This window comes from Eptatretus burgeri, chromosome 9 (genome assembly GCF_056783735.1).
Source record: "Eptatretus burgeri isolate ZD-2024b chromosome 9, Ebu_testis_v1, whole genome shotgun sequence".
NCBI classification, from domain to species: domain Eukaryota; kingdom Metazoa; phylum Chordata; class Myxini; order Myxiniformes; family Myxinidae; genus Eptatretus; species Eptatretus burgeri.
The window spans coordinates 103,606,099-103,630,103 of NC_140969.1; the positions used below are offsets into that span (position 1 = coordinate 103,606,099).

General features: G+C 51.5%; 1 protein-coding gene across 1 annotated transcript; it reads left to right on the forward strand.

Annotated features, from left to right (window-relative positions):
- The first annotated feature begins 437 nt into the window (after positions 1-437).
- Positions 438-22,997, forward strand: CCDC124 (coiled-coil domain containing 124). Its single transcript, XM_085896432.1, has 5 exons — positions 438-596; positions 13,335-13,494; positions 13,693-13,888; positions 16,051-16,159; positions 21,110-22,997. The coding sequence occupies exons 2-5, from the start codon at positions 13,339-13,341 to the stop codon at positions 21,309-21,311; spliced, it is 663 nt and encodes a 220-aa protein (XP_085752558.1). The 5' UTR covers positions 438-596; positions 13,335-13,338; the 3' UTR covers positions 21,312-22,997.
- Positions 22,998-24,005: the final 1,008 nt, after the last annotated feature.

A 24,005-nucleotide genomic window follows, 5' to 3' on the forward strand; every position in this document is an offset into this window, starting at 1 on the left:
AATATATATATATAGATATATCGGTGGAGGTGCGTTAGCAAAGATAATGATATGTTATGTTTAATGACCGAACACAAAAAAATCTCATGTCAGAACAAGTGGGCACACAACGACACAACAGAGTTTATCATGTGGATGAGACCCCTCCCGAGGCACCAAGCGCACGGCACCGCGGGACCCAACAAAGGAGGAAACATATAACTCATCAATTTGAGATTGAAAGCACGGACACTCTCTCCCGAAGCGAAGAACCAAGCAGCTTGGAGAGCGCTCGCCAAGTGGCTTAAGCATTCAACCTCAGGACAACCTGACACACAAATTGTACACAACGCGCAGCACCGCTGACAACAATGTGGGCGTGGTCCGGAAGTTCGCCTCAAAGTATGACGTCATTCCGGCATACGGAAATCGAAATCCTCCGTCAAATGAATAATTCTCTCGGTGATCGAATATAAGGGGACGCGAGGTTCGCCACACGGTTCGAGTCCGTCCACATTTAGGTTTTGAAAAATAAAACTGTTTCCGGTTCTGGATGACGTCATTTCCCTTTGGTGCGGATCGTTTTCTCCTTCAGTGGATTTGCTTGTTTGCACCTGGTAAGGTGAACATTTAAAACGGGAATCTCTTTTTTGTTCGTTCGTGATCTTTGTTCGTTGTGTTTGGTGTTAAATTCCTTTCCACACACGATCGTCGTAAACGTCGACACAGTCAAAGCCTTTTGTGTTGATGCCGCAAGTTTAGAAACGGGTTTCCGAGTGTCTCGATGTTTAGAAATCCGTTGTCCCAACACGTCCTTGTCCCGTGGTGTGTACTCCGTTGTCCCAACACGTCCTTGTCCCGTGGTGTGTACTCCGTTGTCCCAACACGTCCTTGTCCCGTGGTGTGTACTCCGTTGTCCCACCACGTCCTTGTCCCGTGGTGTGTACTCCGTTGTCCCAACACGTCCTTGTCCCGTGGTGTGTACTCCGTTGTCCCACCACGTCCTTGTCCCGTGGTGCGTACTCCGTTGTCCCACCACGTCCTTGTCCCATGGTGCGTACTCCGTTGTCCCACCACGTCCTTGTCCCATGGTGTGTACTCCGTTGTCCCACCACGTCCTTGTCCCGTGGTGTGTACTCCGTTGTCCCACCACGTCCTTGTCCCGTGGTGTGTACTCCGTTGTCCCACCACGTCCTTGTCCCGTGGTGTGTACTCCGTTGTCCCACCACGTCCTTGTCCCGTGGTGCGTACTCCGTTGTCCCACCACGTCCTTGTCCCATGGTGCGTACTCCGTTGTCCCACCACGTCCTTGTCCCATGGTGTGTACTCCGTTGTCCCACCACGTCCTTGTCCCGTGGTGTGTACTGCGTTGTCCCACCACGTCCTTGTCCCGTGGTGTGTACTCCGTTGTCCACATCCTTGTCCCGTGGTGTGTACTCCGTTGTCCACATCCTTGTCCCGTGGTGTGTACTCCGTTGTCCACGTCCTTGTCCCATGGTGCGTACTCCGTTGTCCCACCACGTCCTTGTCCCGTGGTGTGTACTCCGTTGTCCCACCACGTCCTTGTCCCGTGGTGTGTACTCCGTTGTCCCACCACGTCCTTGTCCCGTGGTGTGTACTCCGTTGTCCCACCACGTCCTTGTCCCGTGGTGCGTACTCCGTTGTCCCACCACGTCCTTGTCCCGTGGTGCGTACTCCGTTGTCCCACCACGTCCTTGTCCCGTGGTGTGTACTCCGTTGTCCCAACACGTCCTTGTCCCGTGGTGTGTACTCCGTTGTCCCACCACGTCCTTGTCCCGTGGTGTGTACTCCGTTGTCCCAACACGTCCTTGTCCCGTGGTGTGTACTCCGTTGTCCCACCACGTCCTTGTCCCGTGGTGCGTACTCCGTTGTCCCACCACGTCCTTGTCCCATGGTGCGTACTCCGTTGTCCCACCACGTCCTTGTCCCATGGTGTGTACTCCGTTGTCCCACCACGTCCTTGTCCCGTGGTGTGTACTCCGTTGTCCCACCACGTCCTTGTCCCGTGGTGTGTACTCCGTTGTCCCACCACGTCCTTGTCCCGTGGTGTGTACTCCGTTGTCCCACCACGTCCTTGTCCCGTGGTGCGTACTCCGTTGTCCCACCACGTCCTTGTCCCATGGTGCGTACTCCGTTGTCCCACCACGTCCTTGTCCCATGGTGTGTACTCCGTTGTCCCACCACGTCCTTGTCCCGTGGTGTGTACTGCGTTGTCCCACCACGTCCTTGTCCCGTGGTGTGTACTCCGTTGTCCACATCCTTGTCCCGTGGTGTGTACTCCGTTGTCCACATCCTTGTCCCGTGGTGTGTACTCCGTTGTCCACGTCCTTGTCCCATGGTGCGTACTCCGTTGTCCCACCACGTCCTTGTCCCGTGGTGTGTACTCCGTTGTCCCACCACGTCCTTGTCCCGTGGTGTGTACTCCGTTGTCCCACCACGTCCTTGTCCCGTGGTGTGTACTCCGTTGTCCCACCACGTCCTTGTCCCGTGGTGCGTACTCCGTTGTCCCACCACGTCCTTGTCCCGTGGTGCGTACTCCGTTGTCCCACCACGTCCTTGTCCCATGGTGCGTACTCCGTTGTCCCACCACGTCCTTGTCCCATGGTGCGTACTCCGTTGTCCCACCACGTCCTTGTCCCATGGTGCGTACTCCGTTGTCCCACCACGTCCTTGTCCCGTGGTGTGTACTGCGTTGTCCCACCACGTCCTTGTCCCGTGGTGTGTACTCCGTTGTCCACATCCTTGTCCCGTGGTGTGTACTCCGTTGTCCACGTCCTTGTCCCATGGTGCGTACTCCGTTGTCCCACCACGTCCTTGTCCCATGGTGTGTACTCCGTTGTCCCACCACGTCCTTGTCCCGTGGTGTGTACTGCGTTGTCCCACCACGTCCTTGTCCCGTGGTGTGTACTCCGTTGTCCACATCCTTGTCCCGTGGTGTGTACTCCGTTGTCCACGTCCTTGTCCCATGGTGCGTACTCCGTTGTCCCACCACGTCCTTGTCCCGTGGTGTGTACTGCGTTGTCCCACCACGTCCTTGTCCCGTGGTGTGTACTCCGTTGTCCCACCACGTCCTTGTCCCGTGGTGTGTACTCCGTTGTCCCACCACGTCCTTGTCCCGTGGTGTGTACTCCGTTGTCCCACCACGTCCTTGTCCCGTGGTGTGTACTCCGTTGTCCCACCACGTCCTTGTCCCATGGTGTGTACTCCGTTGTCCCACCACGTCCTTGTCCCGTGGTGTGTACTGCGTTGTCCCACCACGTCCTTGTCCCGTGGTGTGTACTCCGTTGTCCACATCCTTGTCCCGTGGTGTGTACTCCGTTGTCCACGTCCTTGTCCCATGGTGCGTACTCCGTTGTCCCACCACGTCCTTGTCCCATGGTGTGTACTCCGTTGTCCCACCACGTCCTTGTCCCGTGGTGTGTACTGCGTTGTCCCACCACGTCCTTGTCCCGTGGTGTGTACTCCGTTGTCCACATCCTTGTCCCGTGGTGTGTACTCCGTTGTCCACGTCCTTGTCCCATGGTGCGTACTCCGTTGTCCCACCACGTCCTTGTCCCGTGGTGTGTACTCCGTTGTCCCACCACGTCCTTGTCCCGTGGTGTGTACTCCGTTGTCCCACCACGTCCTTGTCCCGTGGTGTGTACTCCGTTGTCCCACCACGTCCTTGTCCCGTGGTGTGTACTCCGTTGTCCCACCACGTCCTTGTCCCGTGGTGTGTACTCCGTTGTCCCACCACGTCCTTGTCCCGTGGTGTGTACTCCGTTGTCCCACCACGTCCTTGTCCCGTGGTGTGTACTCCGTTGTCCCACCACGTCCTTGTCCCGTGGTGTGTACTCCGTTGTCCACGTCCTTGTCCCGTGGTGTGTACTCCGTTGTCCCACCACGTCCTTGTCCCGTGGTGTGTACTCCGTTGTCCCACCACGTCCTTGTCCCGTGGTGTGTACTCCGTTGTCCCACCACGTCCTTGTCCCGTGGTGTGTACTCCGTTGTCCACGTCCTTGTCCCGTGGTGTGTACTCCGTTATTTAACTCCCACGTCCATCGAGTGTTTGCCGGGGAAGTTTTTTTGGCTCGAGTCTTTCACGAACCGGCCGACCAGGCCTCACGGTCGATCAAGTTTATGACAATTATTTTAATTTGTTCACAGTGCCAGTGATAGCTCGCCTACTCTTCACGAAGGACACCGTGGCATCTTGAACTTCCACCAACTCGTGGCGGCAGACGGGACACTCGTTTAACGTCCATCCGAGGGACGGCACGCACATTGATGAATCGCCCTTCCTGTGAAACACCTGGATGACAGTTTATAGCTGGGTCGGGATTCCGACCCAGGTGAGACAGCTTGGAGTGCGTGTACCTCGAGGCCATCGTGTGAGCTCTGAACCTGAAACAACAATTGAAAACTTGATATCTGCTTTTGATAAACATTGGTGTGAGGAAAGGTTTTGTAATCTGTAACCCTCACACGTGCACGTCACAAAGCAGTAACGACAGACGATGTGACAGGAAACCAGAGGACACATTTTACCGACGACTACGACTACGACGATGTCTACAGAAGAGCTGTTCAAGCGAATTGGTGCAATTATTTGTGTGTGTGTGTGTGTGTGTGTGTGTGTGTGTGTGTGTGTGTGTGTGTGTGTGTGTGTGTGTGTGTGTGTGTGTGTGTGTGTGTGTGTGTGTGTGTGTGTGTGTGTGTGTGTGTGTGTGTGTGTGTGTGTGTGTGTGTGTGTGTGTGTGTGTTCACAGAAATTGGAAACCTTTTAAGGACCAAATGTGTGGAGTGCAGAGTGAGTACATTCCAATGAGGTGTAAATCTAGAAACAGAAAGAGGTCAGGGTGGTGGAGTAGTGAGATGAGGAACGTTATTAAGGAGAAGCAGAAAGTATTTATTACCTCCATAACCGACGGTGAAGGAAGTTATGTTTTCACCCCTGTCTGTCTGTCTGTTTGTCTGTCTGTCTGTATACAGATATCTCAAAAAGTTATATGCTTGGTGTTGGCTTAATGGTTAGGGTGGTGGACTTTGGATCCGTGGGTCCTGAGTTCAAATCCCGCTCAGCCGTTGAATTAATACCAGGTGGGGTTAACTCAGCCTGTCATCCTTCCGAGGTCGGCAAAATGAGTGCCAGCTTGCTGGTATCCTGCGTCGGAGTGGCGACCTGTCCAGGATTGTGCCCAATAGCCAAGGAGACTGCTTAAGCAGCACCGACGCTCTGCACAGAGTATGGTCCCAATCTCCTCCTCAAAAAGTTTTGGACGGATTCGGATGAAACTTGGTGGACACGTTGGGTGTGTGACAAAGAATCGATTCAATTTGGTGAAGATCCAGATCTGGATCTGATAATTTTTCAAGTGATTCTTCACCATTGAGAGATAGGGTTAAACCGATATCTCGCATGATATTTCAAAAATGTATTGGACCCGAGATGTTCTCGTGGATCAGGCATTACGTGGCGCCGGTACGCGCTCTACCGAGTGCCCTTCCAGTTGCCTCCACCACCGGAGGTGAAGGAGGTTGTGTTTTCACCCCTGTCTGTCTGTTTGTGTACATGATATCTCAAAAAGTTGTTGACGGGTTCAGATGAAACTTGGTGGACACGTTGGGAATGTCACAAGGACAAATCGATTCGATTTTGGTGAAGATCCAAATCCAGATGTAACAATTATTTAATTTTTAATTAGGCTTAAAATATCGTGTTTGGAGTTAGATTTATATCACTATCGAAGTAAACAGAGGCAAGTGAAGAGAATAACTCAGCAAGCCAAAAGAGAGTTTGAGAAGGACATGGTTCAGAATATTAAACATAATAGCAAGGCTTTCTTTAAGTATATCAGGGGAAAAGAACAGGTTAGGACCAGTCCTCGTCCAATACTTGTTGAGGACATTGTATGTAAAACCTGGGTTAATGGAAGAACGAGGTGACTTGGGAGAAAGGTAACATATGGGGAGTGAGGTCGATAGAGGCAGACACCGATGAATAGGAAGAAGGATGGCGACCTCCAAGTAAGGGAGCTGGATTTATGGAAGGATTTTTCTTTTTGACCCTTTCCTTTTCTCACCCTTCACCCCCCACTCTGGTATTATCCTTCCCCTTTCTTTTGTCCTCTCTCTCTCCCCTCTCTCTCCGCTCTCTCTCCGCTCTCTCTCCCGCTCTCTCTCCCGCTCTCTCTCCCGCTCTCTCTCTCTCCCGCTCTCTCTCCCGCTCTCTCTCCGCTCTCTCTCCCGCTCTCTCTCCCGCTCTCTCTCCCGCTCTCTCTCCCGCTCTCTCTCCCGCTCTCTCTCCCGCTCTCTCTCCCGCTCTCTCTCCCGCTCTCTCTCCCGCTCTCTCTCCCGCTCTCTCTCCCCGCTTCTCTCTCTCCCGCTTCTCTCTCCCTCTCCTCTCTCCTCTCCTCTCTCCTCTCCTCTCTCCTCTCCTCTCCTCCTCTCCCTCCTCTCCCTCTTCTCTCTCCTTCCTCCTCTCCTCTCCCTTCTCTCTCTCTCTCCTCTCTCCCTTCTCCCCCCTTCTCTCCCCCTCTCCTCTCCCCCTTCCTCTCTCCTCTCCCTCTCCCCCTTCTCTCTCCTCTCCCTCTCCCCCTTCTCTCTCCTCTCCTCTCCCCCTTCTCTCTCCTCTCCTCTCCCCCTTCTTCTCTCCCTTCCTCCCTCTCCCCCCTTCTCTCTCTCTCTCTCCTCTCCTTCTCTCTCTCCTCTCCTCTCCCCCTTCTCTCTCCTCTCCTCCTCCCCCTTCTCTCTCTCTCTCTCCCCCTTCTCTCTCTCTCCTCTCCTCCCCTTCTCTCTCCTCTCCTCTCCCCCTTCTCCTCTCCTCTCCCCTTCTTCTCTCTCCTCTCCTCTCCCCCCTTTCTCTTCTCCTCTCCTTCTCCCTCTCTTCTCTCTCCCTCTCCTCTCCCCCTTCTCTCTCCTCTCCCTTCTCCCCCTTTCTCTCTCCCTCTCCTCTCCCCTTCTCTCTCCCTCTCCTCTCCCCCTTCTCTCTCTCTCCTCTCCCCCTTCTCTCTCCTCTCTCCTCTCCCCTCTTCTCTCTCCTCTCCTCTCCCCTTCTCTCTCCTCTCTCTCCCCCTTCTCTCTCCTCTCTCCCTCTCCCCCTTCTCTCTCCTCTCCTCTCCCCCTTCTCTCTCCCCTTCTCCCTCTCCCCCTCTTCTCTCTCCTCTCCCTCTCCCTCTTCTCTCTCCTCTCCTCTCCCCCTTCTCTCTCCTCCTCCTCTCCCCCTTCTCTCTCCTCCTCCTCTCCCCTTCTCTCTCCTCTCCTCTCCCCCTTCTCTCCCTCTCCTCTCCCCCTTCTCTCCTCCTCTCCTCTCCCCCTTCTCTCTTCCTCTCCTCTCCCCCTTTCTCTCTCCTCTCCTCTCCCCCTTCTCTCTCCTCTCCTCTCCTCCCTTCTCTCTCCTCTCCTCTCCCCTTCTCTCTCCTCTCCTCTCCCCCTTCTCTCTCTCCTCTCCTCTCCTCTCCCCCTTCTCTCTCTCCTCTCCTCTCCTCTCCCCCTTCTCTCTCTCTCTCCTCTCCTCTCTTCTCTCTCCTTCTCCTCTTCCCCTTCTCTCTCCTCTCCCCTTCTCCCCCCTTCTCTCTCCCTCTCCTTCTCCCCCTTCTTTCTCCCTCTCCTCTCCCCCTTCTCTCTCCCTCTCCTCTCCTTCCTTCTCCTCTTTCTCTCTCCTCCTCCTCTCCTTCTCTCTCTCTCCTCTCCCCCTTTCTCCCTCTCTCCTCTCCTCTCTTTCTCCTCTCCTCTCCCCCTTCTCTCTCCTCTCTCTCTCCTCTCCCCCTTCTCTCTCCTCTCCTCTCTCCCCCTTCTCTCCTCTCCTCCCTCTCTTCTCCTTCTCCCTCTCCCTTCTCCTCTCTCCCCTTCTCCTCTCTCCTCTCCTTCTCTCCCCTTCTCTCCTCTTCTCCTCTCCCTCCTTCTCTCTCCTCTCCTCTCTCCCCCTTCTCTCTCCTCTCCTCTCTCTCTCCTTCTCTCTCCTCTCCTCTCTCCCCCTTCTCTCTCCTCTCCTCTCTCCCCCTTCTCTCCCCTCTCCTCTCTCCCCCTTCTCTCTCCTCTCTCTCTCCCCCTTCTCTCTCTCTCTCCTCTCTCTCCCCCTTCTCTCTCCTCTCCTCTCCTCTCTCCCTTCTCTCTCTCTCTCCTCTCTCCCCCTTCTCTCTCTCCTCTCCTCTCTCCCCTTCTCTCCTCCTCCTCTCTCCCTTCTCTCTCCCTCTCCTCTCTCTCCCCCTTCTCTCTCCTCTCCTCTCTCCCCCTTCTCTCTCCTCTCCTCTCTCCCCTTCTCTCTCCCTCTCCTCTCTCCCCCTTCTCTCTCCCTCTCCTCTCTCCCCCTTCTCTCTCTCTCTCTCCTCCCCCTTCTCTCTCCTCCTCCTCTCTCTCCCCCTTCTCTCTCCCCTTCTCCTTCTCCTCTCCCTCTCTCCCTCTTCCTCTTCTCCTCTCTTCTCTCTCTCTCCTTTCTCCCCTTCTCCTCTCCTCTCCTCTCCCCCTTTCTCTCTCCCCCTCTCCTCTCCCCTTCTCTCTCCTCTCCTCTCTCCTCTTCTCTCTCCCTCTCCTCTCCCCCTTCTCTCTCCTCTCTCTCTCCCCCCTTCTCTCTCTCCCCCCTCTCCCCTTCTCTCTCCTCTCCTCTCCCCCTTCTCTCTCCTTCCTCTCCTCTCCCCCTTTTCTTCTCTCCTCCCTCCTCTCCCCCTTTCTCTCTCCCTCTCCTCTCCCCCTTCTCTCTCCCCTCTCCTCTCCCCCTTCTCTCTCCTCTCCTCTCCCCCTTCTCTCTCCCCCTCCCTCTCCCCCCCTTCTCTCTCCTCTCCCCTCTCCCCCTTCTCTCTCTCCCTCTCCCTCTCCCCTTCTCTCCTCCCTCTCCTCTCCCCCCTTCTCTCTCCCTCTCCCTTCTCCCCCCTTCTCTCTCCTCTCCCCTCCCCTTCTCTCTCCCTCTCCTCTCCCCTTCTCTCTCCTCTTCCCTCTCCCCTCTTCTCTCTCCCTCTCCCTCTCCCCCTTCTCTCTCCTCTCCCTCTCCCCCTTCTCCCTTCCTCCCTCTCCCCCTTTCTCTCTCCTCTCCTCTTCCTCCCTTCTCTCCTCTCCCCCTTCTCTTCTCCTCTCTCCTCTCTCCTCTCTCCTTCCTCCCCCTTTCTCTCTCCTCTCCTCTCTCCTCCTCTCCCCTTCTCTCCTCTCTCTCTCCTCTCTCCTCCCTTCTCCTCTCTTCTCCTTCTCTTCCCCCTTCTCCTCTCCCCTTTCTCTCTCTCTCTCTCTCTCTCTCTCTTCCCTCTCTCTTTCTTTCTCTCCTCCTCCTTCTCCTTTCTCCTCTCCCCTCTTCTCTTTCTCCTTCTCCTCTCTCTCCCTCCTCTCCCTCCTCTCTCCTCTCCTCTCTCCTCTTCTCCCTTCTCCCCCTTCTCTCCTCTTCCTCCCTCCTCTCTCCTCTCCCCCTTCTCTCTCTCCCTCTCTCCTCTTCTCCCCTTTCTTCCTCTCTCCCTCTCCTCTCTCCTCTCTCTCCTCTCCCCCCTTCCTCTCTCCTCTCCTCTCTCCTCTCTCCTCTCCCCCTTCCTCTCCTCCCTCTCCTCTCTCCTCTCCCCTCTTCCTCTCTTCCTCTCTCCTCTCCTCTCCTTCCTCTCTCTCTCCTCTCTCTCCTCTCTCCTCCTCCCCCTTCCTCTCTCCCTTCTCCTCTCTCTCTCCCTCCTCTTCCCCCTTCCTCTCTCTCCTCTCTCCTCTCTCCTCTCCTTCTCCTCTCCTCTCTTTCCTTCTCTCCTCCTCTCTCCCTCTCCCCTTCCCTCTCTCCTCTCTCTCCTCTCTCCTCTCCCCCTTCCTCTCTCTCCTCTCTCCTCCTCTCCCTCTCCTCTCTCTCTCTCCTCTCTCCTCTCTCCTCTCCTCTCTCCTCTCTCTCTCTCTCTCTCCTCTCCCCCCTTCCTCTCTCTCCTCTCTCTCCTCTCTCCCTCTCCCCCCCTTCCTCTCTCTCCTCTCTCCTCTCTCCTCTCCCTTCTCTCTCTCTCCTCTTCTCCTCTCTCTCCTCTCCTTCCTCTCTCTCCTCTCTCTCCTCTCTCCTCTCTCCCTCTCCCCTTCCTCTCTCTCTCTCTCTCCTCTCTCCTTTCTCCCTCCTCTCCCTCTTCCTTCTCTCTCCTCTCTCCTCTCTCCTCTCTCCTCTCCTCTCTCCTCTCCCCCTTCCTCTCTCCTCTCTCCTCTCTCCCTCTCCTCTCCTTCCTCTCTCTCTCCTCTCTCCTCTCTCCTCTCTCCTCTCCCCTTCTCTCTCCCCTTCTCTCTCTCTCTCCTCTCTCCCTCTCCCTCTCCCCCTTCTCTCTCCCTCTCCTCTCCCCCTTTCTCTCTCTCCTTCTCCCTCTCCCCTTTCTCTCTCCCTCTCCCTCTCCCCCTTCTCTCTCCTCTTCCTCTCCCCCTTCTCTCTCCCTCTCCCCTTCTCTCCTCTCCCTCTCCTCTCCCCCCTTTCTCTCTCTCTCCCCTCTCCCTCTCCCTTCTCTCTCCTCTCCCTCTCCCCCTTCTCTCTCCTCTCCCTTCTCCCCCCTTCTCTCTCCTCTCCTCTCCCCCTTCTCTTCTCCCTTCTCCTCTCCTCCCTTCTCTCTCCTCCCTCTCCTCTCCCCTTCTCTCTCCCTCCTCTCCTCTTCTCTCTCTCCTCTCCTCTCCCCTTCTCTCTCTCTCCTCTCCTCCCTTCCTCTCTCCCTCCCTCTCCCCCTTTCTCTCTCCTCTCCTCTTCTCCTCTCCTCCTCCTCTTCTCTCTTCTCTTCTCTCCTTTCTCTTCCTCTCTTCCTTCTCCCCCTTCTCTCTCTCCTCTTCTCCTCTCTCCCTTCTCTCTCTCCCCCCTTTCTCTCTCCTCTCTCTCCTCTTCTCCTCTCTCCTCTCCCCTTTCTCTCTCCCTCTCCTCTCTCTCCTCTCTCCTCTCCCCCTTTCTCTCTCTCTCCTCTCTCTCCTCTCTCCTCTCTCCTCCCCTTCTCTCTCCTCTCCTCTCTCCCTCTCTCCCTCTCCCCTTCTCTCCTCCTCTCCTCTCTCCTCTCTCTCCTCTCCCCCTTCTCTCTCCTCTCTCCTCTCTCCCTCTCTCCTCTCCCCCCTTCTCTCTCTTCTCCTCTCTCTCTCTCCTCTCCCCCCTTCTCTCTCTCCTCTCCTCTCTCCTCTCTCCTCTCTCCCCCTTCTCTCTCCTCTCTCTCTCTCCCTCTCTCCTCTCCCCCTTCTCTCTCCTCTCTCTCTCCTCTCTCCTCTCCCCCTTCCTCTCTCCTCTCCTCTCTCCTCTCTCCTCTCCCCCTTCCTCTCTCCTCTCCCTCTCTCCCTCTCTCCCTCTCCCCTTCCTCTCCTCCTCTCCTCTCTCCCTTCTCTCCCTCTCTCCCTCTCCCCCTTCCTCTCTCTCCTCTCCTCCTCTCCTCCTCTCCCCCTTCCTCTCTCTCCTCTCCTCCTTCTCTCCTCTCCCCCCTTCCTCTCTCTCCCTTCTCTCTCTCTCTCCTCTCCCCTTCCTCTCTCTCCTCTCTCTCTCTCTCTCCCTCTCCCCCTTCCTCTCTCTCCTCTCTCCTCTCTCCCTCTCCCCCTTCCTCTTCTCCTCTTTCTCCTCTCTCTCTCTTCTCCTTTTCCCTCCCTCTCTCTCTCTCTCTCTCTTCCCTTCCTCTCTCTCTCTCTCCCTCTCTCCTCTCCCCCTTCCTCTCTCTCCTCTTCTCCTCTCTCCTTCTCCCCTTCCTCTCTCTCTCTCTCTCTCTCCTCTTCCTCTCCCCCTTCCTCTCTCCTCCTCTCTCCTTTCTCCTCTCTCCTCTCCCCCCTCTCCTCTCTCTCCTCCCTCCTCTCCTCCTCTCTCCTCTCCCCCTTCCTCTCTCTCCTCTCTCCTCTCTCCCTCTCTCCTTTCTCTCCCCCCTTCCCTCTCTCTCTCTCTCTCTCCTCTCTCCTCTTCTCCTTCCTCTCTCTCCTCTTCCTCCTCTCTCCTCTCTCCTCTCTCCCCTTCCTCTCTCTCCTCTCCTCCCTCCTCTCCTCTCTCCTCTCCCCCTTCCTCTCTCTCTCCTCTCTCCCTCTCTCCCTCTCTCCCTCTCCCCTTCCTCTCTCTCCTCTCTCCTCTCTCCTCTCTCTCCTCCTCTCCTCTCTCTCCCTCTCTCTCCTCTCTCCCTCTCTCCCTCCCTCTCCTTCCTCTCTCTCCTCTCCTTCTCTCCTCTCTCCTCTCCCCCTTCCTCTCTTCTCCTCTCTCCTCTCTCCTCTCTCCTCTCCCCCTTCCCTCTCTCTCTCCTCTCTCCTCTCTCCTCTCTCTCTCCCTTCCTTCCTCTCTCTCCTCTCTCCTTCTCTCCCTCTCTCCTCTCCCCCTTCCTCTCTCTCTCTCTCCCCTCTCTCTCTCTCCTTCTCCCCCTTTCCTCTCTCTCTCTCTCTCCCCTTCTCTCCTCTCTCTCTCTCCTCTCCTCTCTCTCTCTCCTCTCTCCTCTCCCCCTTCTCTCTCTCTCCCTCTCCCCCTTCTCTCTCTCTCTCTCTCTCTCCTTCTTCCCTTCCTCTCTCTCTCTCTCCCCCTTCTCTCTCCTCTCTCCTCTCTCCCCTTCCTCTCTCTCCTCTCTCCCCCTTCCTCTCTCTCCTCTCTCCTCTCCCCCTTCCTCTCTCTCTCCTCTCTCCCCCTTCCCTCTCTCTCTCTCTCTCTCTCTCTTCCCCCTTCCTCTCTCTCCTCCTCTCCTCTCCCTTCTCTCTCTCTCTCTCTCTCTCCTCTCTCCCTCTCTTCCTCTCTCTCCTCTCTCCCCTTCCCCCTTCCTCTCCTCTCCCCCTTCCTCTCTCCTCTCCCCCTTCTCTCTCTCTCTCTCCTCTCTCTCTTCCTCTCTCTCTCTCTCTCCCTCTCTCTCTCTCCTTTCTCTCTCTCTCTCTCTCTCTCTCTCTCTCTCTCTCTCTCTCTCTCTCTCTCTCTCTCTCTCTCTCTCTCTCTCTCTCTCTCTCTCTCTCTCTCTCTCACCCCTCTCGGAACACTCGACTGAGTGGGCAGGAATTTGTAACTTGTTCAGGGTCCTGGCAAGAGCTCACCGGTTCTTCGCGAAGGACACAGTGGTAATTTAACATCCACCAACCAATGATAGCAGGTTGGACACCCGGCTTAATATCCATCCGAGGGACTGCACAGAGTCATGAATCACCCTGCCTGTGAAACACCAGGAAGACAGTTTAAAGCTGGGTCGGGATTCAAGCCCTGGCTCAGCAGATCAGAGGGGGAGTGTGCGCGTACCTCGTGGGCTTCGGCTAACCTGGAAGGGAAAACAAAAATCTCCTCTTGAAAAATGTGCATTTTTTTTGTTGTTGTTTTTAATACATTGTTTGAAAATTATTCAAATCAAATTTGTTGCTTTCACATCAACCCCTGGAGTTAAGAATCCAATATGTGAAGTCTCAACGCAACTTTCCTTGTGCTTCTAATCCGTGCTGCTTTGGTTGTTTATGTTTTGTTGAAGTGCTATGCCAAAGAAGTTTGGGGATAACCATCGTGCAGTGGCGGCTCGTGCACGCCGTGAGGAGGTCAAGGTTGCCGCAGCAGCACGGAAGCATCAAGAGCAGGAAGATGCCAGCTGGGCCGACAATGACAAGCACGTCCAACGGCGCGAACAGCGCAAGGTGCAACATGTGATAAGCTTGCAGTACATCCAATTGCTCCGTTTGCACAGTAATTCCGATATGCTGTGGTGCGCTGCACTGCTCTGTCGTACCGCGGAATCCTTCGTCTCGTGATGCAATGCCGGATACGAGGTGAAAAATCCGATGTTTTGCTGAACTGTGTTTCCATTGAATCACTTGTGCTGATGTATGTACCAGACAGATCGTGAGCGCAAGCGTCAAGATCAGACAGATCGTCGAAAGGAGACTCAGAAACTGCTCGAGGACGAAGAGGCTCGATTTTCAAGCAAGGGGATGCAACCGTGTGGGCAGTCCAAGGTGACACGAGGTCAGATCCATGATGGCTTGCGACTGGAGCAGGAACGGGAGCAACTCGCCCGACAGGAGGCAAAAGGCATGCAGGGCATACGTTCTTCACTCGATGGGTGTTCTGTGCTCCTTTGTCTATTTGCTTGTTTATGTACGCCTGGCGTTTGCTTAATGGTTAGGGTGTTGGCGCTTGGGATCCGACGGTCCTGAGTTCAAATCCCGCTCGGCCGTTGAATTAATACCAGGCGGCGTTGTCTCGGCCTGTCATCCTTCCGAGTTCGGCAAAATGAGTGCCGGCTTGCTGGCACGATTGAGCCATTCGAGGATCCTCCGTCGGAGTGGTGACCCTTCCAGGATTGTGTCCAATATCCCAGGAGACCGCTTCGGCAGCACCGACACTCTGTACAGAGTATGGTCCCAATGGATTTGGATTTATTTATTTATTTTTTTTGTTTGTTTGTCGGCACAGAACTTTCGTGTTTTTCCTCCGCAACTGCTTGTCAGATTGACGCCAACTTTGCACTACATGTACGACTACTCAGGTAGAACGTTTTCATGATAATTATGATGTCATCGATCATATGCTGCGGAAGCCATGTTGGAAAAAAAGGAAAAGTTTGGACCTCCATGTCTGAAACCACACCAAAGAAAAAATTGAAACTTGGCACATGGCAAGTACTCCTCACAGGGAGTAAGTGTGATTATTTTATTTATTATTATTGTTTTTTAATGACATCATAGGTGCCTTCTTTATGACGTCATAATTGCATATGAAGTATGCTACATTCAATTGGTATGAAAAATTTTGAGGGTCATCTCAGGATAAATTGGTCCACAGTAAAAAAACAAGGACAAATGTGTCCAAGAGCCACGTTCTAAAGGCAATAACAACAACAACTTCCGATATTTCATCAAGTGCCTTGATGGAGCCAATAGCGAGACCCGTCATGGAGGCTCCGCGTTCATGACGAGAAAATGGTGTATTTACGAAATTACAACACATTGAATAGAATAATCTTTAATTATTAACGTGAACTTTTCGAAACTTTAAAGCAAATGTCCGAATATATTTAAAAGTTCATGATAGACGCTCTCAAAAGGCACCCTCAATGCGAGGATGTGTACAGGTGTTTAGTATTTAAGGAGATCCGGATTCTGTATATAAAAGAGTCGAGTCCGAAAGGTTTTGTCTTCACCAGAAGAAGAACAAGAAGAAGAAGAACAACGCGGAGCTCTCTTAAAGCCAGCGTTCGCCACGCGAGACGCGGCTAAAAAAAAAAAGAATGATGACGTCATCGGTCACGTGGTTCGGCAGCCTTATTGATTTATTATTTATTTTTAATTCAAAAATCTTCTCTGAAATGGCTGAACAGATCGAGGTGAAACTTTACCGCCGAACCATGAGGAACAAAACGTTCACACCTATAACGTCAAAGGTCACGTGATTTGGCAGCCATGTTGGATTTACCCGAAAACCTATCAAAAAATCTTCTCCAGAACGGCTGGACAGATCGAGGGGAAACTTTACACAAGTGTTCGCCGAGCCTTGGGGATACCAGGGTGTTCACGAATAATTGATTGGTCACATGGTTTGGTAGCCATTTTGAATTGAGCGAAAATCTTAAGAAAAAAAAATTCTCTTGAAATGCTTCATCGAGTAATGTGTAACTTTACAATTATCATCCAGTCGTGATGGGGAATAGATGTTTTAAGTTTCACCCTGATCGGACACGGTCTGGCAGCCAGAATAATTTAATTTTTTTTTAAATTATTATTTATTTATTTAATGAATTGGGCTCACTTGGCTGTGCCTGGATGGGTTTGAGGGTAGAGGAGTAGCAGCTGAAATGTGAATCCTCTCCAGGTTCCTCGTGATGACTTGATCTTTGCTTTTTGCTTGTTTGGGTTCCTTCTGATTATATTACTCCAGTACAGGACTGAACCTATTTGGTCTTCCATTTGATTTGAATTGAATTTATTTTAATCCCATTCTGAATTCAGTTCCATAATAATAATAATAATAATAATAAACATCATAGGTCAGGTGTCTGGGACGTCTTGGTACCCTGTCATCACTGCCAGCAGGTATAAAGTGGCAGTACTAGTTTTGTTTGTTATTTCGGTAACACACCAGTACACAAACACCACACAAGACAAGTCCTCACGATGGTCTGCAATATCTGATGGCTCGTTTTCTCGTTCCATCCTGTTACTCACTTGGAACTTCTTTCACCGGTTTGCTTACAGTACCAGCGAAGGTGCAGCAACCACAGCCGTTGGAGGAGAACTTGAACCGTATATTGGACTCCGAAGCTGTTGTGGCACGCTCGGTGGATGACGCTATAGCTGCTCTCAGGTATGCTCGGGAGGAGCTCGATTTAATTGAACAATTAAAATAGATTATGTTGGGTAGTTTATTACCCCACGCGTGCGAAGCGAAAACTCGGTTTAAACAATTGCTTCACTTTCTGTCTGCTTACGAACGTCGGTTTATGATCGAGGAACAACTTGATTTCAATTGAATGTTTGTTTTTTTTTTATTTTGAACATGAATAGAAAACGAAACCTGTGGTTTAACAGTAGTTTGTCTCTGGATCCATCGCGATCGCACTCGCGCCAGAGTGAGAAAATTTGTTTCACTCAGTCTGCCTGTCTGGCAGTGAAACAAAATTGAAAAATCATTCCAAGCAGGAAACTTAATGCTTTTCAGGAAGTCATGAAGGACACAAACAGACGAAGAACTAGTTCAACCATCCATGGGGACCATACTCTGTGCGGAGTGTTGGTGCTGCCTAAGCAGTCTCCTTGGCTATTGGGCACAATCCTGGACACGTTACCACTCCGACGCTGTATACCAGCATGCTGGTACTCATTTTGCCGCCCTCGGAAGGATGACAGCAGAGTTAACCCCACCTGGTATTAATTCAACAGCCGAGTGAGATTTGAACTCAGGTTCCGAGGATCCCAAGCCCACCACCCTAACCATTAAGCCAACACCAGACATACAAATAACCAACGTAACCTGTTAAATAAGGTGTAAGATGCTGTATCAACAGCGGTTAAATTTGGAATACTTTTATATATTGTTACGGTTGTGGAAATTCACAGAACACCATTCAGGTTCCCCGAAGATCAGTTGTGTCGATAAGTGTGTGTCCAGAATAGATTTCCCCACCGATGTCTAAAGGGAATTATTAGTGAGCCGGGCTGTGCATCTTTGAGGTAGTGTTATTCTTTTGCTGTCGTTTTTTTTCAACAACATCTCCTCACCACCTTCACCAACAACCGCCAACATCTCCTCACCTTCATCTCCACAAACGTCGCCATCTTTTCCCCAACAAACAACGTCTCCTCACCATCTCCACAAACGCCGCCATCTTTTCGCCAGCAACGGCATTGCACGGACGAGCGGCATGTCCGCCGACAGAGGCGGGGACTCCCTCGTTTGGGCGAGGGCCGGTGATTTCAACCAGGTCCGCTTTCTCCGCGTCAGCACGGCAAGATCGGATCAAAATGACAAAAGGGGCGGAGCCAGCGGGGGGTGAAGGGTCAGAGGTGAAAGAGCAAACACCCCCCCCCAACCTGCTAAAAGGCGGGGCTGACACGCCGAGAGACCAGTTGGGTTCGGAGTTCTTCTGGAGTCTGGGTCCGTGGTCCAGTTGAAGTCTGGGTTCGTGGTTGAGTTCGTTCGGAGTCCAGCCAAGCCTGCAGTGCCGTGCAGAATTGACAGTCGGTGGAAGCAGCCGGAGAGAAGTCGCCAACCAGCGGTATAACGGTCTGAGGTGATCGGGCCCCGGGACGGTCCGAGCGACGCTGAGGAGTGAGTGGGCTCTTAAGAGAGCATCAACTTTAAAAGAGCAAGGCCCGTTCGCTCCTCTGAGGCGTCGTCGGTTAGGCCCGATCGACCAGGCCGCACGGCTAGGCCTGGACCAACCAAGTCGCCAGCTGCCGTGTTGACGACTAGACACACCGAGGGTCGCCGAACCAGGGACCAGCGAGTCACCACGAGGGTGGTAGGTAACCTGTGCGGTCTCGCGGAGCTCCTGCGGTCTCCACAGCTCCGCAGAACATTAAAGGCCTACGGGCCCTGTTCTCCTCTTTTTCTTTCCTGGGATTTTTGCATGGAAGTCTGTGGCGCCTTGTCTGCTAAGTAGAATTGTCGTTAAGTGCACGTACAGAATAGTAAATAGAAAACGGCTGTAGGGTCTTTTTGCTCGTGTCTTTGTCCCCATCTCCCCCACCCCCCCACCCCCACTGCTTTACTGACTGCATATGTGCATTTATAAATAAATGTCATTGTTTGAATATTCACCTGCTCGTTGTGTCCCTTCCTCCATTGAATGGCCATAATTGCGTTCGGAATACTATCTGGTTTTTAACACCGATAAAGTAATCGGATCCGACGGGGCTTGGCGATATAAAACCGCTCGGCAAATCGCAAACGGAGCGAGCTGCTTAAAAGCGGCTCGTTTTCGTGCAGGCTCCGTTGAGGTGTAAATCCCCGGCATTTCTGTCTGCACGAATAATTCGGTACATCGACAATTCGGCGATCAACCCTGTAGCGCGTGGACAGAAAAGTTGGCTGATCTACGGTGTGGTTAAAAACACACCCGTAGCTAGATTTCGGCGTTGATCCGGAAGCTACGACTGGAATTCCGCGGTCGGGCGCGTGCGGCCGCGAATTAGCTAAAAGCAGTCGTCCGCACACCGGCGCGGTGAGAACCACCACAGTATTTATTTTTGCATCCTTCAAATTCTCTATTTTATTTCAATTGAATTATTTACTTGAACACTGGAGAACACAAATCGCCTTTATGGAAATTTCAAAACCCCTTCTGTTTAGCAGTACCAGGACAATATTACGGCTTTTTACGTCGTCTCGACAAATCACACATGCTGCTTGTACATGCCGCCCATGACCTTGTTTCTCAAGACCGAGTGGGGTAAGGTGTTCTGTGAACTCTCCAGTTACCTCTGCCACCGAAGATGTTTTCAGCCCTGTCCGTCTATCTGTCTGTTTGTCTGTATGCGAGTAGGATATCTCAGAAAAGTTGTGGACGGATTTGGATAAAAGTTGGTGGACAGGTTTGGTGTGTGATGAGAGCGAATTGATTCGATTTTGGTGAAAATCCAGATCGGATACTTAAATTTTAAGTGATTCTTCACCATTGAGAGATGGGGCCACAAACGACATCTCAAAAAGTTGTGGACGAGTTATGATGATGATAAAACTCGGTGGATGAGTTGGGTAGTTGACAAGAACAAGCCAATTCGATTTTGGTTCAGATCCGGCCGATCGGTGGGATACAAAACGTAACCTGTTCAGTGTTCAGCCTGGCGGAGGTACGCGCTCTGCTGAGTTCTGTTCTAGTTTGCTTGCTGCACCGACCGACCCCTTGACCTTTTATTAATTTACTTGGGGTTCAACTGTCTGTGGATCGAAACGCTGCTTCGGGCCATCCACATATTATGTACGTCGGCAGAGGTTTTACCCCTTCTCCCCAGATGGACCGGACATTTGCCAATTTGGAGACTTCTCCTCCTTTCTTCCAATTTGGGTGATTCTTTAACCTGTTTTTTTTTTTTTTTCTTCCTGCTGACACCATGATGTTTACTGGTGGTTTCATATTAATCTTTTTTTATTATTTATTTATTTTAAAGACTGGCTTTTTTGTTTTAGCTTGTGAAGGTATATTGTTTTGGATTTGGAAGCCTCTTGCACACATACAGTCAGCAGTCCCAAAGTTTAGTTATTTCGTTAAGTATATGTGTATAGTTAGAATCCACCCCCTGTGTCTAACGGGAATTTAATGTGTGCGCTGCGAGTTATTTTGTAGTTGGTTTTTTTATATATTCTCCAACAACAACATCCTGCTTCGTTCCGCCACCCAACCAAACCTTCGCGCACCGACTCCATTATCCACGTGTTTTTGGCTGAAGGCGTCGGCGGAGCCTTCATCTGCTCAGATCGAGGCTCCGCTCCGAAGAAGGGCAGGGAGTGTTTCCTCCAGCCAATGGACGAAGAGCGAGCAAAGCCGAGGCGTTCCAGCCAATGGGAAGCCAGAAGGCCAGAAACAACTACAGAGCCTCTTCGGGGGGGGGGGGCGGGCCACCGACACGCCACCCGTCCAATGGGAGGCAGAGTTACCTCAGAACGGATCCCTCCCACCTCGCAGGAGGGGTTGAAGAATTGTTGGTGCAATCCGTCTGGGTGGTCTCGTCTGGTCTGCTGGCCATCTTCCGTCTTGGTGCTGGCTGGCATCTTCCGCTTCGTTTTGATTCCTTGGTGCTTGGTGCGAGGTTGTCCGTGTGGGTTCGAGTCCCACCATGGTGGTTGGAGCGTCCGATCTTCCCAAGCCCTTCCACAAGAATCCCGAGCTCCACAAGGGCAGGTCGGCAAGCCGTGCGAACGCGGCCAGGTACCGACCAAACGCTGACCTCCAGTCTGTCTATCCCCTTGGCTGAGAGGGTTGAAATAAAGACAATCCGGGTCCATTTTCTTTTGGTGTGTTTGTGTGTCTGTGGTGGTGCCGTCCTATATGTAGAAATTAAGTGCTTTTGCTCACTGTACATTGCCTGCATATTCGTGATAACTCTGCTCTGTGTCTCCATCCCTATTATTGTAAAATAAATCCCCTGTTAAATGTACCAGCTCGTTGCCTCTCGTTTCTACCATTGACCGAGCATGGTTTGGGCTTGAGAATTAGTGAGGCTGTTTGTGCCGTAAATTGTTCATTGGGTCCGCGCGGCTTTGCTAACTTCCGCTCGGTTCCGCCGGATCCGAGTCGGTGACAGCGACTCGGTTCGGACAAAGTCGGCCGAGGGTGTAGTTTCCCCGGTAGTTGGATGGCGTGGGTACTTAGGTAAATTGGAATTAGACAAGTGGACCCGACCTCACACCGTCAAAATATTGGCGACCACGGTCCTTTAAGCGACCCATCGACTCTGGAGTTATCCGGGGTGATGACCTTTCGATTCCGGGTGTTCGGTGGGAGACTGCCTTACTGCTCCGTTGAGCGGTCGTTCCTCGCCACCGGCCCACAACAATGTCATTATTTGCATGGAATCCTCACAAGCATGCTGTCTTCTCTACCCCACCCTTGTCGCATCAACAACTATGTGGCTACAACTCCGGCAGTCCATTACCCTCCCTTTTTTTTTATTCTCGCCACACATTTTAACTACCCATTTCCTTTTTGTGTACATATTATGAAGATTGCCTGCAAAGTTTTGTATTTTTTGACATTGTTTGGGATCGGATGAGATGCTGAGACGAATTGCTTCTCTCCTTTCATCGTGTGTCCAGGGTGGAAGAGGCTGATGTTGACCGGCACCCAGAACGGCGGGTGAAGGCAGCGTACTTGGAATTTGAGTCTGCTCGGTTGGCCGAGCTCCGTGTGGACAACCCAACGCTGCGCCTCTCGCAACTTCGGCAGCAACTCCGTCGCGAGTGGCGTCTTTCACCGGACAATCCCTTGAACAAAGCTCATGTTAACTACAATGCCTAAAGCATTTGAGAATCGGCACGTGAGGGCTCACGGAAGGAATCGAAGTTGGCTATCCTGGTTGTTAAGTGTGTTTTCATTTGTGAGTGATTTTTTCTTCAGTATTTTTGAGGAGAGCGATGACTTGGGTGAACTAACTTATGCAAACGTCCAACTAAAGTGGCGGTTTTGGCCGGGGGGGGGGGGGAGTACCACAGGAATTTCACAAAATGAAAACGAGATCTCATTAAAGATGGTGGTGGGGCAAACTCTGGCCCCATCAAGGATCTGCCGTGAAAACGGCATTGACTTGTGTGATGTCATGATGATCCGGGGGGGGGGGGGCTTATCGGTGGTCCCGATAAACCCTAGAAAGAGAATGTAGGCTGGTGCAGCTTCTTGGATGGGAGCCTAAGTGGATTTAGTGTCGACCCGAACCCCATCATCGTTAATAGAATCTCATTTTATTCAATTCCCATTGGATGAATATCCCAACGGCCGAAACCCCGCCGAGTTCCCAATGGAAATTCGTTGGACATTTTCATGAGGGCTGGTTTACCGATTATATCGGTTGGTTGTGTTTTCGAGAACCACGCCTAGTAAATGAATGCAGCCCTATTTATTTTTATTTTCGTTTTTGTTTGTCAAGGGGAAAAAGATGACAATTGTGTTGCTTTCTGCTTCAATGTGGGAAGCGTAATTTTTTGCAAGAGCGATAGAAGATAAATATGCAGCCGCCTTGAAGCTACATTAAAAAGCTCCTCATGAAGCCACTTGAGTAGAGTTTATCGAGTAACAATGAGAAATTTCCCCGAACTTCCGTGTTTGTTACGATTGATTGTTAATTTGTGCGCAAGTATCGTGATGCGATGCACCGTACGTTCCATCCGGACTTGCACTGCTCTAAACGAGGCAGCGGCGATGTGATTGACATGGGGATGAAAGCACGTCCGGATCTAATCGTACTTTCACGTCTCCTCGGAATACGAGAAGCGTTCACAAAGTTCTCCGAACGAGACGCGATGGTCTAAGAAACGCCGACCTTCTTCCTTTCTTTTTCGATGTATCAATCCATGATTGGAAAGGAGATATATTTCCTCGGATTATGTCGATCTCTACATCGAAAAAATAAAGAAAAAAAAAAAAAAAAAGCTTTAACTTATCTCGTTCTGAGAACTTTCTGGATGCCGCTCTTCGGTGCTTTGCCACGAGACTCCAACTTTGTCTTCCTGTGCTTCAAAAATGCTCCAATATTTTACTTTTAAGTGGATGTCATGCTGTCTTCAGTTTTCAGTCCTGTCTTCTAAATTCATAAATCTCAAGTATGCAAAGGGAGCAAAGAATGTCATCTCTCACACCCAACGTTTTAACATCTTTTCGAGGTCACCTCGAAAAGGGCATTGATTACCGCAATTGGCTTGAAGGCTGATTGACTCCATCTTGAGCACAATCCTTCTTCTGATTGTTCATTTGGTGATGCACCCACGTTCCTTTCCTCGCTACTTTGTTTATCTATGGGTGGTAACATGATGATGCAAGCGGAAAGGTGTAGCAACAGCAATGGCTATACGTATGATGAGTTGAGATTGTTGTTTTGAAGCCGAGAGTCGGTCCGGCATGCCGATGTTAACCTTGCGTGTCCGTGTGCGTCGAGATGTGCTTTTGGAAGGTTGTTGGTTGTATTAAATCGTGGTCGATGTGCACAGCTTTGGAAGGTGTATTCAAAGTTTTTAATCGAGTCACATCTGCAATGATAGAATCGAGGCTCCGCAAGGTCTGCGGTTAAACACGTCATGTGCCGTGCTTGTGCTTATGGTTCGATCATTTATTTTAATCCTTCTGAACGGATACAATTGATCTTGAAATGCTTTTACATGCATTGGGCTCGATCTTGTGGAGTGTTTTCAAGTTCAAGGAGTCCAACAAATTGTGTCGCTCGACGCCCAGGGCTACCGTCCTTTCAGAGGCATTAATCCTTCTGCTCGTTGCGGCATTAATCTGCTGATGTGGTCGTAATGACAATATATATATATATATATATATATATATATATATATATATATATATATATATATATATATATATATATATATATATATATATATATATATATATATATATATATATATATATATATATATATATATATATATATATATATATATATATATATATATATATATATATAACAAATCGGAGGAACGTCCTTGCCGTGTGTTGCCTTGCCACGCAGCGGTAACACGATCCGAATCTCGATGCAGCCGTCGTACTTGTACATTGGCGTTGTTGTTACATCCAACTTGCGTAACTTCAGTTAGGGTCCATGAAACGTGAGTGTTGAATTGGTTTAGTGCTTAAACCTCTTCATTGTGGAAGTCGCAAGGTACGATTGTAAGTGGCTTTTTGGCGCACTGTTGATTTTCGTGATTACTGGACGTCAGGATCAGCATGATGTTGCAACACATTTGACGTGCGTGTGTGTGTGTGTGTGTGTGTGTGTGTGTGTGTGTGTGTGTGTGTGTGTGTGTGTGTGTGTGTGTGTGTGTGTGTGTGTGTGTGTGTGTGTGTGTGTGTGTGTTTCTCCAGTGCGTGCTCTGTACTTTTTATTGGCAGTACTGCAATTAGCAAAAATCTCTCGTTTGTGGATAAGATTGTCATTCACCCGAACACACGCAAACTTAAAAAGAATGAGTAATATAAAAATACATTTTGCTTTAG

Bases quoted from the DNA above. Each gene is read 5' to 3' on its own strand.
- CCDC124 (XM_085896432.1), top strand. From the start codon at position 13,339: ATGCCAAAGAAGTTTGGGGATAACCATCGTGCAGTGGCGGCTCGTGCA. The intron at 13,495-13,692 runs GTGCAACATGTG...TGTATGTACCAG, and splicing joins AACGGCGCGAACAGCGCAAG to ACAGATCGTGAGCGCAAGCG. The intron at 16,160-21,109 runs GTATGCTCGGGA...TCGTGTGTCCAG, and splicing joins GACGCTATAGCTGCTCTCAG to GGTGGAAGAGGCTGATGTTG.